The 13,234-nt window shown below is 44.0% G+C and overlaps 1 protein-coding gene across 3 annotated transcripts in view; it reads right to left on the minus strand.

The window, feature by feature from the left end:
• LOC121541707 (3'-5' RNA helicase YTHDC2-like) overlaps positions 1 to 8,693 on the minus strand; it is a 30,869-nt gene extending 22,176 nt beyond the window's left edge. For 2 of the 3 annotated variants that reach the window (XM_041850959.2, XM_045208113.1), the window contains exons 1-7: positions 8,514 to 8,688; positions 7,731 to 7,902; positions 7,537 to 7,627; positions 7,131 to 7,327; positions 6,754 to 6,956; positions 3,729 to 3,895; positions 3,522 to 3,624 (exon numbers count right to left, since the gene is read on the minus strand). In XM_041850959.2, coding sequence (XP_041706893.1) covers positions 3,522 to 3,624; positions 3,729 to 3,895; positions 6,754 to 6,956; positions 7,131 to 7,327; positions 7,537 to 7,627; positions 7,731 to 7,896 — 927 coding nt within the window. In that variant the 5' untranslated portion in view covers positions 7,897 to 7,902; positions 8,514 to 8,688. Of the gene's footprint in view, positions 1 to 3,521; positions 3,625 to 3,728; positions 3,896 to 6,753; positions 6,957 to 7,130; positions 7,328 to 7,536; positions 7,628 to 7,730; positions 7,903 to 8,513 lie in introns of all 3 variants that reach the window. The other variant, XM_045208114.1, reaches the window with a different exon arrangement.
• Between the last annotated feature and the right edge of the window lie 4,541 nt (positions 8,694 to 13,234).

Here is a 13,234-nt window from a genome sequence, read left to right on the forward strand (position 1 = left end):
TGCTACACCCACACTGCTCAAATCGTACGCAAATGCAATTTTTTGGGCCTAATAATGATGTTGGCAGAAGACTGCCTCAGTAGGAATGGTAGGCTATAGACTGTTACGGGTACTTGGTACTACTAGACCATGGTACTTGCCTTCGGAGCAGCAAGGTACTACCTTCAGGCTATGCTCAAACCCTATACCCCAACCTGAGTACTCTGTTCTGCCACCTCTGGTTTCTTGGCCCTCCCACCCCTATGGGAGGGCAGCTCCCATTCAGCCCAGTCCAAGCTCTTCTCTGCCCTGGCACCCCAATAGCGGAACCAGCCTCCCCCTGAAGCTAGGACAGCAGAGTCCCTGCCCATCATCCGAAAATATCTGAAACCCTACCTTTTCAAAGAGTATGTTAAATAATCCCAGAGCACCCACACCAAATAAAATTGTATTTCGTGAACTAACACTCGTACTTGACTTTCTTACCCCCCCCTTACTAGCTCCGAATTTGCTGATACAGTGAGGGAAAAAAGTATTTGATCCCCTGCTGATTTTGTACGTTTGCCCACTGACAAAGACATGATCAGTCTATAATTTTAATGGTAGGTTTATTTGAACAGTGAGAGACAGAATAACAACAAAAAAATCCAAAAAACGATGTCAAAAATGTTATAAATTGATTTGCATTTTAATTATGGAAATAAGTATTTGACCCCCTCTCAATCAGAAAGATTTCTGGCTCCCAGGTGTCTTTTTATACAGGTAACGAGCTGAGATTAGGAGCACACTTTTAAAGGGAGCGCTCCTAATCTCAGTTTGTTACCTGTATAAAAGACACCTGTCCACAGAACCAATCAATCAATCAGATTCCAAACTCTCCACCATGGCCAAGACCAAAGAGCTCTCCAAGGATGTCAGGGACAAGATTGTAGACCTACGCAAGGCTGGTATGGGCTACATGACCATTGCCAAGCAGCTTGGTGAAAAGGTGACAACAGTTGGTGCGATTATTCGCAAATGGAAGAAACACAAAAGAACTGTCAATCTCCCTCGGCCTGGGGCTCCATGCAAGATCTCACCTCGTGGAGTTGCAATAATCATGAGAACGGTGAGGAATCAGCCCAGAACTACACGGTAGGATCTTGTCAATGATCTCAAGGCAGCTGGGACCATAGTCACCAAGAAAACAATTGGTAACACACTACGCCGTGAAGGACTGAAATCCTGCAGCGCCCGCAAGGTCCCCCTGCTCAAGAAAGCACATATACATGCCCGTCTGAAGTTTGCCAATGAACATCTGAATGATTCAGAGGAGAACTGGGTGAAAGTGTTGTGGTCAGATGAGACCAAAATCGAGCTCTTTGGCATCAACTCAACTCGCCGTGTTTGGAGGAGGAATGCTACCTATGACCCCAAGAACACCATCCCCACCATCAAACATGGAGGTGGAAACATTATGCTTTAGGGGTGTTTTTCTGCTAAGGGGACAGGACAACTTCACTGCATCAAAGGGACGATGGACGGGGCCATGTACCGTCAAATCTTGGGTGAGAACCTCCTTCCCTCAGCCAGGGCATTGAAAATAGGTTGTGGATGGGTATTCCAGCATGACAATGACCCAAAACACACGGCCAAGGCAACAAAGGAGTGGCCTAGCCAGTCTCCAGACCTTAATCCCATGGAAAATATGTGGAGGGAGCTGAAGGTTTGAGTTGCCAAACGTCAGCCTTGAAACCTTAATGACTTGGAGAAGATCTGCAAAGAGGAGTGGGACAAAATCCCTCCTGAGATGTGTGCAAACCTGGTGGCCAACTACAAGAAACGTCTGACCTCTGTGATTGCCAACAAGGGTTTTGCCACCAAGTACTAAGTCATGTTTTGCAGAGGGGTCAAATACTAATTTCCCCTCATTAAAATGCAAATCAATTTATAACATTTTTGACATGCGTTTTTCTGGATTTTGTTGTTGTTATTCTGTCTCTCACTGTTCAAATAAACCTACCATTAAAATTATAGACTGATCATTTCTTTGTCAGTGGGCAAACGTACAAAATCAGCAGGGGATCAAATACTTTTTTCCCTCACTGTAGCTACTTTGAGGAAAAATGTACTTACTATGACTGTGATAGGTGGTTGTCCCACCTATCCATTTTAAGATGAATGCACTCTGGACAAAAGCGTCTGCTAAATGACTAAATTGTAAATTAACTGGCTGCTCTTCAGTAGCTAACTAGAAATACGTTTAAAATGTACAATCAGGGCTATCCCTAGGATTTTCTGATAAGGTGGTGCTGATGTAGGACTAAGGTCGGGAAGGGGCGAGGTCCGGAGGGGGTCAGTCAATTTCCCCCTCAGGAAGTTGGAGCATTTTGTATTTTTGAAAAACGTGTTACTGCCATTTTCTGAAACCTAGAGTCTTAAATGATATCAAACATTGTAGCCAACACAGAAGTCGTGTTTAATCCTAAATTAAATTGTGGTGGTCTCAATGAAATTTAGGGGTAATGAATATAGTTTCAAGTTGTAATGCCACGTGCACAAGTACATTGAAATGCCTTTCTTGCAAGCTCTAAATTCTAATTCATGTCTTTATGTGGATAGAAAATGTAAACTGGCTTCTTAATTTTGCTTGGGGAGAAAATTATTTATTCAATTACTGGATGCATTGTAGTAGTCTAGCTTACTGTAGACTATTTGGAATATGAAACAACTGAACTAGGCCTATATGAGCTTGTTTCAGATCTCCATTCCTGACCAAACCATCTAGTTTGGTCTGACTACTAGGCTACCATTCATTCAGCATACCTTGTTGTCATTGGTGAACTGACTATTATCACATAATTAGCAGCCTACTGTTGACATACAGCTAGCTATATGAAGAGGAGATCAAGAACGGATTTATTAACATAGGCATACTAATCTTTAACAGTCTAACATAACTTTTGTGAAGGATGGTATTAGTGGAACAGCTCTGTATGCCATGTCGGTTTCCATCCACACAGCAACGTGCACTGAACTACCGCAACACCGCAAATGTTTCCTTGTTCGTCAATGTGCGTGCGCCTACTACAGTTGTGGAGATCAAAGCATGTGCGGGCAAGAAAGTGTCCTCGCTTAATTGACTAAACGCTGTAGCTAACTACCTTTGACGTCATGTGCTTGACTAACACATACAATTTTGGAAAATGTATTTGGCAAACAGTTCGTTCTCCATTTTCCCTACCCTTTTTCCTAACACATCAGTCGTATCAACAGACGAAGAGGAGCGCTGCCATCCAGCCAGATCGAGGGAGGAAAATAGTACTACGACTATAGCGGCAGGCCGGAGCGGAGAGCTAGAGATTTCTTCTCTTTGCCCAAGACGTCTGATTGGCTCAGTTCCAACTTCAGACGGTTGAGTCAAAAACCACAATATGCCAACTAGAAGCCTATTTTTGACCTCAAATTGCGTGCATGGTATGCAAAATGCATGCTGGTTGACAGTTCTGCATACAGTCAAGGCAGTGAACTATAACAAAAGGGTAACAATAACTTGTACTCACCACAATGACATGAGTAACAGCGGACATTGTGGCGTCTCCGGCCATCAGTGTTCTCAGCAGGACTCCGCTGGTGCAAAAGGTCAGCAGAGTCTTAGGAGAAACCCTGAGGGGTCAACCAGAGTCATTAATTTCCGCACAGCAGCTCAGTCAAAGTAGACCTAGTTAGTGCCTCCCCCTCCCTCCCTCCCTCCCTCTCTTCGCTCCTACCTGCTCTCCAGGCGGATCTGGTAGCCAATGGTCTGACCGATGCTCTCCCCTCTCTCCGCGGCAACCCGCTCCGCCACAGCGATGGCTGCCAGACGCCGGGGCTGCGTGCAGAAGATCCGACAGGGGATCCCATTTCGGCTGCAGTCATCCAGGAGGAACTGTGGGATCTGGAATGGCAAAACACTTCCCATTTAGTTTCTAGATGATCAGGAACTCTATTGACAAATGTAATACCTTTGTAGGCCATACAGTGCCTTCAGAAAGTATTCACACGCCTTGACTTTTCCCACATTGTTGTTACAGCCGGAATTTAAAATGGATTAAATTTAGATTTAGTGTCACTGGCCTACACACAATACCCCATAATGTCAAAGTGGAATTATGTTTTTAGAAAAGAAAATTGTTTAATTAAAATGAAAAGCTGAAATGTCTTGAGTTAACAAGTATCCAATCCCTTTGTTATGGCAAGCCTAAATAAGTTCAGGAGTAAAAATGTGCTTAACAAGTCACATAAGTTGCATGGACTCACTCAGTGTCCAATAACAGTGTTTAACATTATTTTTTTAATGACTACCTCATATCTGTACCCCACACATACAATTATCTGTAAGGTCCCTAAGTCAAGCAGTGAATTTCAAACACAGATTCAACCACAAAGACCAGGGAGGTTTTCCAATGTCTCGCAAAGAAGGGCACCTATTGGTAGATAATAATAATAATAAGCCATTTAGCAGACGCTTTTATCCAAAGCGACTTACAGTCATGCGTGCATACATTTTTTTTTGTGTATGGGTGGTCCCGGGGATCGAACCCACTACCTTGGCGTTACAAGCGCCGTGCTCTACCAGCTGAGCTACTGAGAACCACAGATAACAATAAAATAAAGCAGACATTGAATATCCCTTTGAGCATGGTGAAGTTATTAATTACACTTTGTACGGTGTATCAATACACCCAATCACTACAAAGATACAGGCGTCCTTCCTAACTTAGTTGCCGGAGAGGAAGGAAACCGCTCAGGGATTTCACAATGAGGGCAATGGTGACATTAAAACAGTTACAGAGTTTAATGGCTGTGATAGGAGAAAACTGAGAATGGATCAACAACATTGTAGTTACTCCACAATGCTAACCTAAATGACAGAGTGAAAAGAAGGAAGCCTGTACAGAATACAACATTTTCCAAAACATGCAACCTGTTTGCAATAAGGCACTAAAATAATACTGCAAAAAATGTGGCAAAGAAATTAACTATATCCTGAATATAAAGCATTATGTTGTTTGGGGCAAATCCAGCAACACATCACTGAGTACCACTCTTTCAAGCATGATGGTGACTGCATCATGTTATGGTTATGCTCGTCACCGGCAAGGACTAGGGTGTTTTTAGGATAAAAAGAAACGGAAGAGCTAAGCACAGGCAAAATCCTAGAGGAAAACCTGGTTCAGTCTGCTTTCCAACACACACTGGGAGATAAATTCACCTTTCAGCAGGACAATAACCTAAAACACAAGGCCAAATTTACACTGGAGTTGCTTACCAAGATGACATTGAACACTTGAAAATCTATGGCAAGACTTGAAAATGTCTGTCTAGCAACAACCAACTTGACAGAGCTTGAAGAATTTTAAACATAATAAAAATGTGCAAATATTGTACAATCCAGACTTACCCAGAAAGACTCACAGAAGTAAATCGCTGTGAAAGGTATTGACTCAGGGGTGTGCCCATTATTCTTTTGAAAATTCTTCAAGCTCTGTCAAATTAGTTGTTGATCATTGCTAGATTTTCAGGTCTTGCCATAGATTTTCAATTAGATTTAAGTCAAAACTGTAACTCTGCCACTCAGGAACATTCACGATCTTCTTGGTAAGCAACTCCAGTGTAGATTTGTCATTGTGTTTTAGGTTATTGTCCTGTTGTAAGGTGAATTTATCTCCCAGTGTCTGGTGAATAGCAGAATGAACCAGGTTTTCCTCTAGGATTTTGCCTGTGCTTAGCTCCATTCCGCTTCTTTTTTATCCTGAAAAGCTCCCCAGTCCTTAACGATTACAAGCATACCCATAACATGATGCAGCCACCACTATGCTTGAAAATATGGAGAGTGGTACTCAGCAAAGCGTTGTATTGGATTTGCCCCAAACATAACACTTTTCATTCAGGACAAAAAGTGAACTGCTTTTCCCATGTTTTTTTGCAGTATTACTTTAGTGCCTTGTTGCAACCAGGATACATGCTTTGGAATATGTTTTGTTCTGTACCGGCTTCCCTCTGTTTCAATTAGGTTAGTATTGTGGAGTAACTACAATGTCCTCAGTTTTTTCCTATCACAGCCATTAAACTCAGTAACTTTTAAAGTCATTATTTGCCTCATGGTGAAATCCCTGAGCGGTTTCCTTCCTCTCCGGCAACTGAGTTAGGAAGGACGCCTGTATCTTTGTAGTGACTGGGTGTATTGATACACCATCCAAAGTGTAATGAATAACTTCACCGTGATCAAAGGGACATTCAATGCCAGTTATATATTTTTTTACCCATCTACCAATAGGTGCCCTTCTTTGCGAGGCACTGAAAAACCTCCTTGGTCTTTGTGGTTGAATCTGTGTTTGAAATTCACTGCTCGACTGAGGGACCTTACAGATAATTGTATGTGTGGGGTACAGAGATGAGGTAGTCATTCAAAAATCATGTTAAACACTATTATTTCTAACAGAATGAGTCCATGCAACTGATGGTGAATTGTTAAGCACATTTTTACTCCTGAACTTATTTTTGCTTACCATAACAAAGGGGTTGAATACTTATTGACTCAAGACATTTCAGCTTTTCATTTTTAATTAATTTGTTTTAAAAAACTGAAAACATAACTCCACATTGACATTATGGGGTATTGTGTGGAGGCCAGTGACACAAAATCTAGATCAATTTTAAGTTCAGGCACAACAAAATGTGGAAAAACTCCAGGGGTGTGAATACTTAAGGCACTGTATGTAGACTGCGATGTAAAATGTTTCTCCCCCTCACCTGTGTAGTTTTCCCCGAGCCGGTCTCCCCCACCACTAGGACAACACGGTTGTCTTTGATGACCTGGACGATCTCCTCCTGGCGCTCGTACACAGGAAGCGAGCGGCGGAAGAAGTCCAGTTCAGATGGGCCCCTCCTCTGGGGCACCTGGGGGATGCCGTTGTTGAGCCGCCCGCTGGTCCTGTTCTTGTCACGGCTGCTCTCTGGTGGAGAAAAAGAGGGGCAGAGGAATGTTAAAACTTTGTATTGTCAATTCATTATTTTAACAGATTGATCATTTATTCATCCATCAGTACATTGTTATTAAAAACAAAAGTTGACAAGGTCTCCCATTGACATCAATGCATTATTAACCCTGAAATGTAACTGCCAATCACCAGCCTCAATAGCCACAGACAAGCCCCTCTCAGTGCGAGGAAGTAGGTCTGTGCGCTCCTTGTTGGTGATGGGGAACCTCTGCAGCAGGCTGCGCACCACGTGCTTGGAATTATGGGAAAGGTTGAAAGTCATGATGGACTGGGCCGTCTCCGAGCCATCCTTCTTTCTGATAGTGAGGGTCCGGCTTGATCCTTTTCTGAAAATGAATGAATTAAGGCTGTTAGACTTGAAGCACAGCATGCTTTAGTAAACCTGATGGATGCTTTTAGGGAGTTACACTTACGGTACAATATCGGGGAGGGATACACAAACTTTTCTATTCAAGTTCCGCTTTCAAACGGGAGTATCCGAGGTTGACCTAAAGACTATGGGCTCTGACCCCTGATGTCAATTTGGATAGCTCACCCTCTGCTTTTAGAGATATATCCCAGGGACTGTGCAAAGCGATGGATGAAGGCCCTCTCAGTACTAGACAGGGAGGAAGGAAACTCCATTTCTGTAAAATCAAAAAAACTAATGTAGTATACTACATCACATAATCCAAATTTCTCCATGAAGCACCACTTCATAGCATGAGTAGAATGACAATTTCCTGTTACCTTTTTGTTCACTGTACTGAAATCTCTCAAGGGAGATGTTCACAGCAATCTTAACTTCTTCGTCGATGCGTATGTCTTTCAGCCCTTTGCCCCTGGGCCCCCCACCACCAGAGTGTTTTGATTGGCCCATGGCAGGCTTGGTTGAGGCATTACTAGGACGTGACATGATGCACTGTAGAACACAAGAGTTCATCAAATGTAGCTAGCTAATGAGCAACCAACTATACGTTGCAATCTCCCTAGATGACGGTCACATTTTAGTTACTTGAGACAAAGGGTTGAGCTAATATGCAAGTGGCCAGATGCTGACAAAGACTCAATGTTAGCTACTTCTTACTGACTCTCCTCTACCTAACGTTAGTTATTCATTAACTCGGATAACTTTGCTAGCAAAAAGTTAGCTAGCACCTGAGGCTGAGCTTCTGTGAGCCATAAATTACTTTTAGCAAACCTTTTAGTAAAATTCTAATTATGCCATTTGTGATGATGTTGTTAGCCACCTCAACTAACTCGTTAATAACTCAGAAACATAGCTAGCTAGCTCCTATCTGCAAGCATAAACTAGCTGTCTAGTTCGCAAACCCGGTACGGGTAGCTAGCTATCGTTAGCCAGGTTGCTAGCTAGCTAGCGGAGTTTAGCTAGCTAACGTTAACTAGCTAGCATAACTACAGAGATATAGAACACGTGTCATTGAACTGTATCCATCCTTGAGTTAATTATACATGCATGTCATATATACAATGTTTCACATGTAGCTAGGTAACGTTTTAGCTAGCTAATACCTATGTCAGATCCCGCTCGTGCGCCTCTGTTCGTCTAATCCAGTAGTTTGTAAACACCAGCCGACCGATTTAATGAGATTCAGATCAATCACACAGCCACTGCTAAGGTGCATAGTCTGAGATGGAAAACTTGATTGGAATCGTATTAACGCCCATTGTGTGCGTTGACCATGTTACGTCAATGTGCCACGTGGTGCATTCTAGGCGATTCAGGGACAAGGAGAGCTCTCCTTCAAGAAGTGAATGGGAGTGAATGGGCGCTAGCTCAAAAAACTAACATTAGCATGAATTTCATCAACAAGAAGTACAACATTACGAATATTTTCCGAGATGTTAATTAATTAACTTGCTATCTGTAATATTGTATAGCTTTGGAATCGTGACATTACGTACTTTGTAGGAAAATAGGCACGTTTCTCGACTCATACCCTGACTTTGAGAAGGGACCACGTCACGCAGCATGACAACGTGAACGCGATTGGTCGAAAGTCTGCTGGGTGGGGTTTTATAAATTCCTCCATTTATTGCCCAATGGATTTCCTATTCCCTCCTTTCTCTAATAATTCTGGCATATTCCACCACAGTATGAGTCATAATACACATACAACCTAGCGATCGAAATGGTTCCAATCGTTTTTTCACCATTCATTTTTCCCATAGGGGATTTTAGAACCACTTAAAAGAAGGTCTGTGTTTCGTGTAAGCTTACACTGGTATGACGTTTTGAGAACTGTGTAAATCCTGTCCTGTGTGGCTCAGTTGGTAGAGCATTGCACTTGCAACGCCAGGGTTGTGGGTTATATTCCCACGGGGGGGCAGTATGAATCAATAAGAAAATGTATGCACTCACTACTGTAAGTCACTCTGGATAAGAGCTTCTGCTAAATGACTAAATTTTTTAATTATAAACTGGGTGGTTTGAGCCCTGAATTCTGATTGGCTGAAAGCCATGGTATATCAGACCCTATACCACGGGTGTGACAAAACATGTAGTTTTAATGCTCTAATTACGTTGGTAACCAGTTTATAATAGCAATAAGGCTCCTCTGGGGTTTGTGATATATGGCCAATATACCACGGCTAAGGGCTGTGTCAAGGCACTCCGCGTTGCGTCGTACATAAGAACAGCCCTTAGCCGTGGTATATTGGCCATATACCACACCACCTCGGGCCTTATTGCTTAAATGTATCTTTCTCAGACAAAGTAACTTTTATCAATATGTTTGCCTCTATTTACCCCCCAAATATGAAATGCTAAATAGCCACCAATGTGGCTATCATACAGAATTACACATCCTGTCGCAAGCATTGACGTCATCACTCAAGGCAGTGTTGATGGTGCTTTGAAGACAACTGGGAACTCTGAATAATACGAGGTGAAATCATGACGTCAGTAATCTTCAGGTCGGAAAGTCAGAGCTCTAGAAAGAGGCCCGAGTTCCCAAGTTGAATTCCGAGTTAGATTACCATTCAAAAATATTTCTTTTCAGAGTTCCCAGTTGTCTTGAACGCACTAAAGTCGGAAGTCAGAGATTTCCCAGTTCCCAGTTCCCAGTTCCCAGTTGTTTTGAATGAGGCGTGAGTACCAAAGTATGAGTCAAAATACCAATAAAGCCCGGAAATGGTTCCAATCGTTTTTCCACCATTCATTTTTCTGTAGGGGATTTTAGAACTACTTAATATAAGGTCAGTGTTTTGTGTAGGCGTACCCTTGGTTCCAATCATTTTTCCACCATTCATTTTTCTGTAGGGGATTTTAGAACTACTTAATATAAGGTCAGTGTTTTGTGTAGGCGTACCCTTGCGTGACGTTTTGATAACCGCGCAAATCTATCTCGGACAAGGTAACTTTTATCAATATATTCGCCTGTAATTACCCCCCAAAAATGAAATACTAATTAGCCGCTAATGTGGCTATCATATGTAACCGGTGTGAAATGGCTAGCTAGTTAGCGGTGCGCACTAGTAGCATTTCAATCGGTGACGTCACTCGCTCTGAGACCTTGAAGTAGTTGTTTCCCTTGCTCTGCAAGGGCCGCGGCTTTTGTGGAGCGACGGGTAACGGTGCATCGAGGGTGACTGTTGTTGATGTGTGCAGAGGGTCCCTGGTTCAAGCCCAGGTAGGGGCGAGGAGAGGGACGGAAGCAACACTGTTACATTGGTGCGAGGGACAGGAACAGGCCGGACCGGGCTGGCGACGCACAAAACTGGCTTGGTGCGAGGGGCAGGAACAGGCCGGGCCGGGCTGGCGACGCGCACCACTGGCTTGGTGCGAGGAGCAGGGCCGGGCCGGGCTGGCGACGCGCACCACTGGCTTGGTGCGAGGAGCAGGAACGGGCCGGACCAGACTGCGAAGGCGGACTGGAGGTCTGGAGCGGAGAGCTGGCACAACCCGTCCTGGCTGGCTACCCACTTTCGCACTACACGTGCGGGGCGCTGGCACAGGACGCACTGGGCTGTGCACGCGTACTGGCGATATAGTACGTAGAACCGGCGCAGGATATGCGGGACCGAGGAGGCGTACTGGAGACCAGGAGCGTTGAGCCGGCACACCCCGTCCTGGCTGGATGCCCATCTTCGCACGGCACGTGCGTGGTGCTAGCACAGGACGTACAGGGCTGTGCCGGCACACTGGCGACACAGTACGTAGCTCCGCATAACACGGAGCCTGCCCAGTCACACGCCTCCTCGCGTGAGTACGGGGAGTTGGCTCTGCTCTAACACTAGGCTCCGCCAACCACCCTTTTAGCCCCCCCCAAAAAAATTATTGGGGCTGTCTCTCGGGCTTCTTCTTCGGCCGGCGCCTTCTGCGTTGCCGCTGCTCCTCTCTATACCGCGCCTCCACTGTCTCCTCCCAAGGACGGCGATCCATCCCGGCCTGAATCTCCTCCCATGTCTAGGAACCCTTTCCTTCCAGGATGGGGTGTGGGATCTTCTGTCACGTTCGTTCATTGACGGGTCAGACCAAGGCGCAGCGTGATATGCATACATGTTTATTAATTGAATAAACACAATGACAAAACAATAAACTAACGACACGTGACGTCCTAAGGTACACACAACAAACCTCACACGGAACAAGATCCCACAACTTAACGAGTGCCAATAGGCTGACTAAGTATGATCCCCAATCAGAGACAACGAGTGACAGCTGCCTTTGATTGGGAACCACACCGGCCAACATAGAACTACACATCTAGATCACAACATAGACCTACACCACATAGAAAATACACACCCTGACTCAACAAATAAGAGTCCCCAGAGTCAGGGCGTGACAGCTAGCGTTTGTGTGCATATACAGTACCAGTCAAAGGTTTGGACACACCTACTCATTCAATGGTTTTTCTTTATTAGAATTTTTTTTACATTGTAGAATAACATTGAGGACATCAAAAATGATGAAATAACACATATGGAATCATGTAGTAACCAAAAAAGTATTGAACAAATCAAAATATATTTGAGATTTGAGATTCTTCAAATAGCCACCCTTTGCCTTGATGACAGCATTGCACACTCTTGGCATTCTCTCAACCAGCTTCACCTGGAATGCTTTTCCAACAGTCTTGAAGGAGTTCCCACATATGCTGACCACTTGTTGGCTGCTTTTCCTTCACTCCGCCATCCGACTCATCCCAAACCATCTCAATTGGGTTGAGGTCGGGGGATTGTGGAGGCCAGGTCATCTGATACAGCACTCCATCACTCTCCTTCTTGGTCAAATAGCCCTTACACAGCCTGGAGGTGTGTTGGGTCATTGTCCTGTTGAAAAACAAATGATAGTCCCGCTAAGCGCAAACCAGATGGGATGGCGTATCGCTGCAGAATGCTGTGGTAGCCATGCTGGTTAAGTGTGCCTTGAATTCTAAATAAATCACAGACAGTGTCACCAGCAAAGCACCCCCACACCATAACACCTCCTCCTCCATTCTTTACGGTGGGAACTACACATGCAGAGATCATCCGTTCACCCACACCGCGTCTCACAAAGACACAGCGGTTTGAACCAAAAATCTCAAATTTGGAATTTCCATTGCTCGTGTTTCTTGGCCCAAGCAGGTCTCTTCTTATTATTGGTGTCCTTTAGTAGTGGTTTCTTTGCAGCAATTCGACCATGAAGGCCTGATTCACACAGTCCCCTCTGAACAGTTGATGTTGAGATGTGTCTGTTACTTGAACTCTGTGAAGCATTTATTTGGGCTGCAAGTTCTGAGGCTGGTAACTCTAATGAACTTATCCTCTGCAGCAGAGGTAACTCAGGTATTCCACTCCTGTGGCGGTCCTCATGAGAGCCAGTTTCATCATAATGCTTTATGGTTTTTGCGAATGCACTTGAAGAAACTTTCAAAGATCTTGAAATGTTCCGTAATGACTGACCTTCATGTCTTAAAGTAATGATGGACTGTAATTTCTCTTTGCTTATTTGAGCTGTTCTTGCCATAATATGGACTTGGTCTTTTACCAAATAGGGCTATCGTCTGTATACCCCCCCAAACACCTTGTCACAACACAACTGATTGGCACAAAAACATTAAGAAGGAAAGAAATTCCACAAATTAACTTTCAAGAAGGCACACCTGTTAATTGAAATGCATTCCAGGTGACTACCTCATGAAGCTGGTTGAGAGAATGCCAAGAGTGTGCAAAGCTGTCACAAGGCAAAGGGTGGCTATTTGAAGAATCTAAAATATAAAATATATTTTGATTTGTTCAACACT

The sequence above is a fragment of the Coregonus clupeaformis genome, chromosome 27 (genome assembly GCF_020615455.1).
Source record: "Coregonus clupeaformis isolate EN_2021a chromosome 27, ASM2061545v1, whole genome shotgun sequence".
Lineage (NCBI taxonomy): Eukaryota > Metazoa > Chordata > Actinopteri > Salmoniformes > Salmonidae > Coregonus > Coregonus clupeaformis.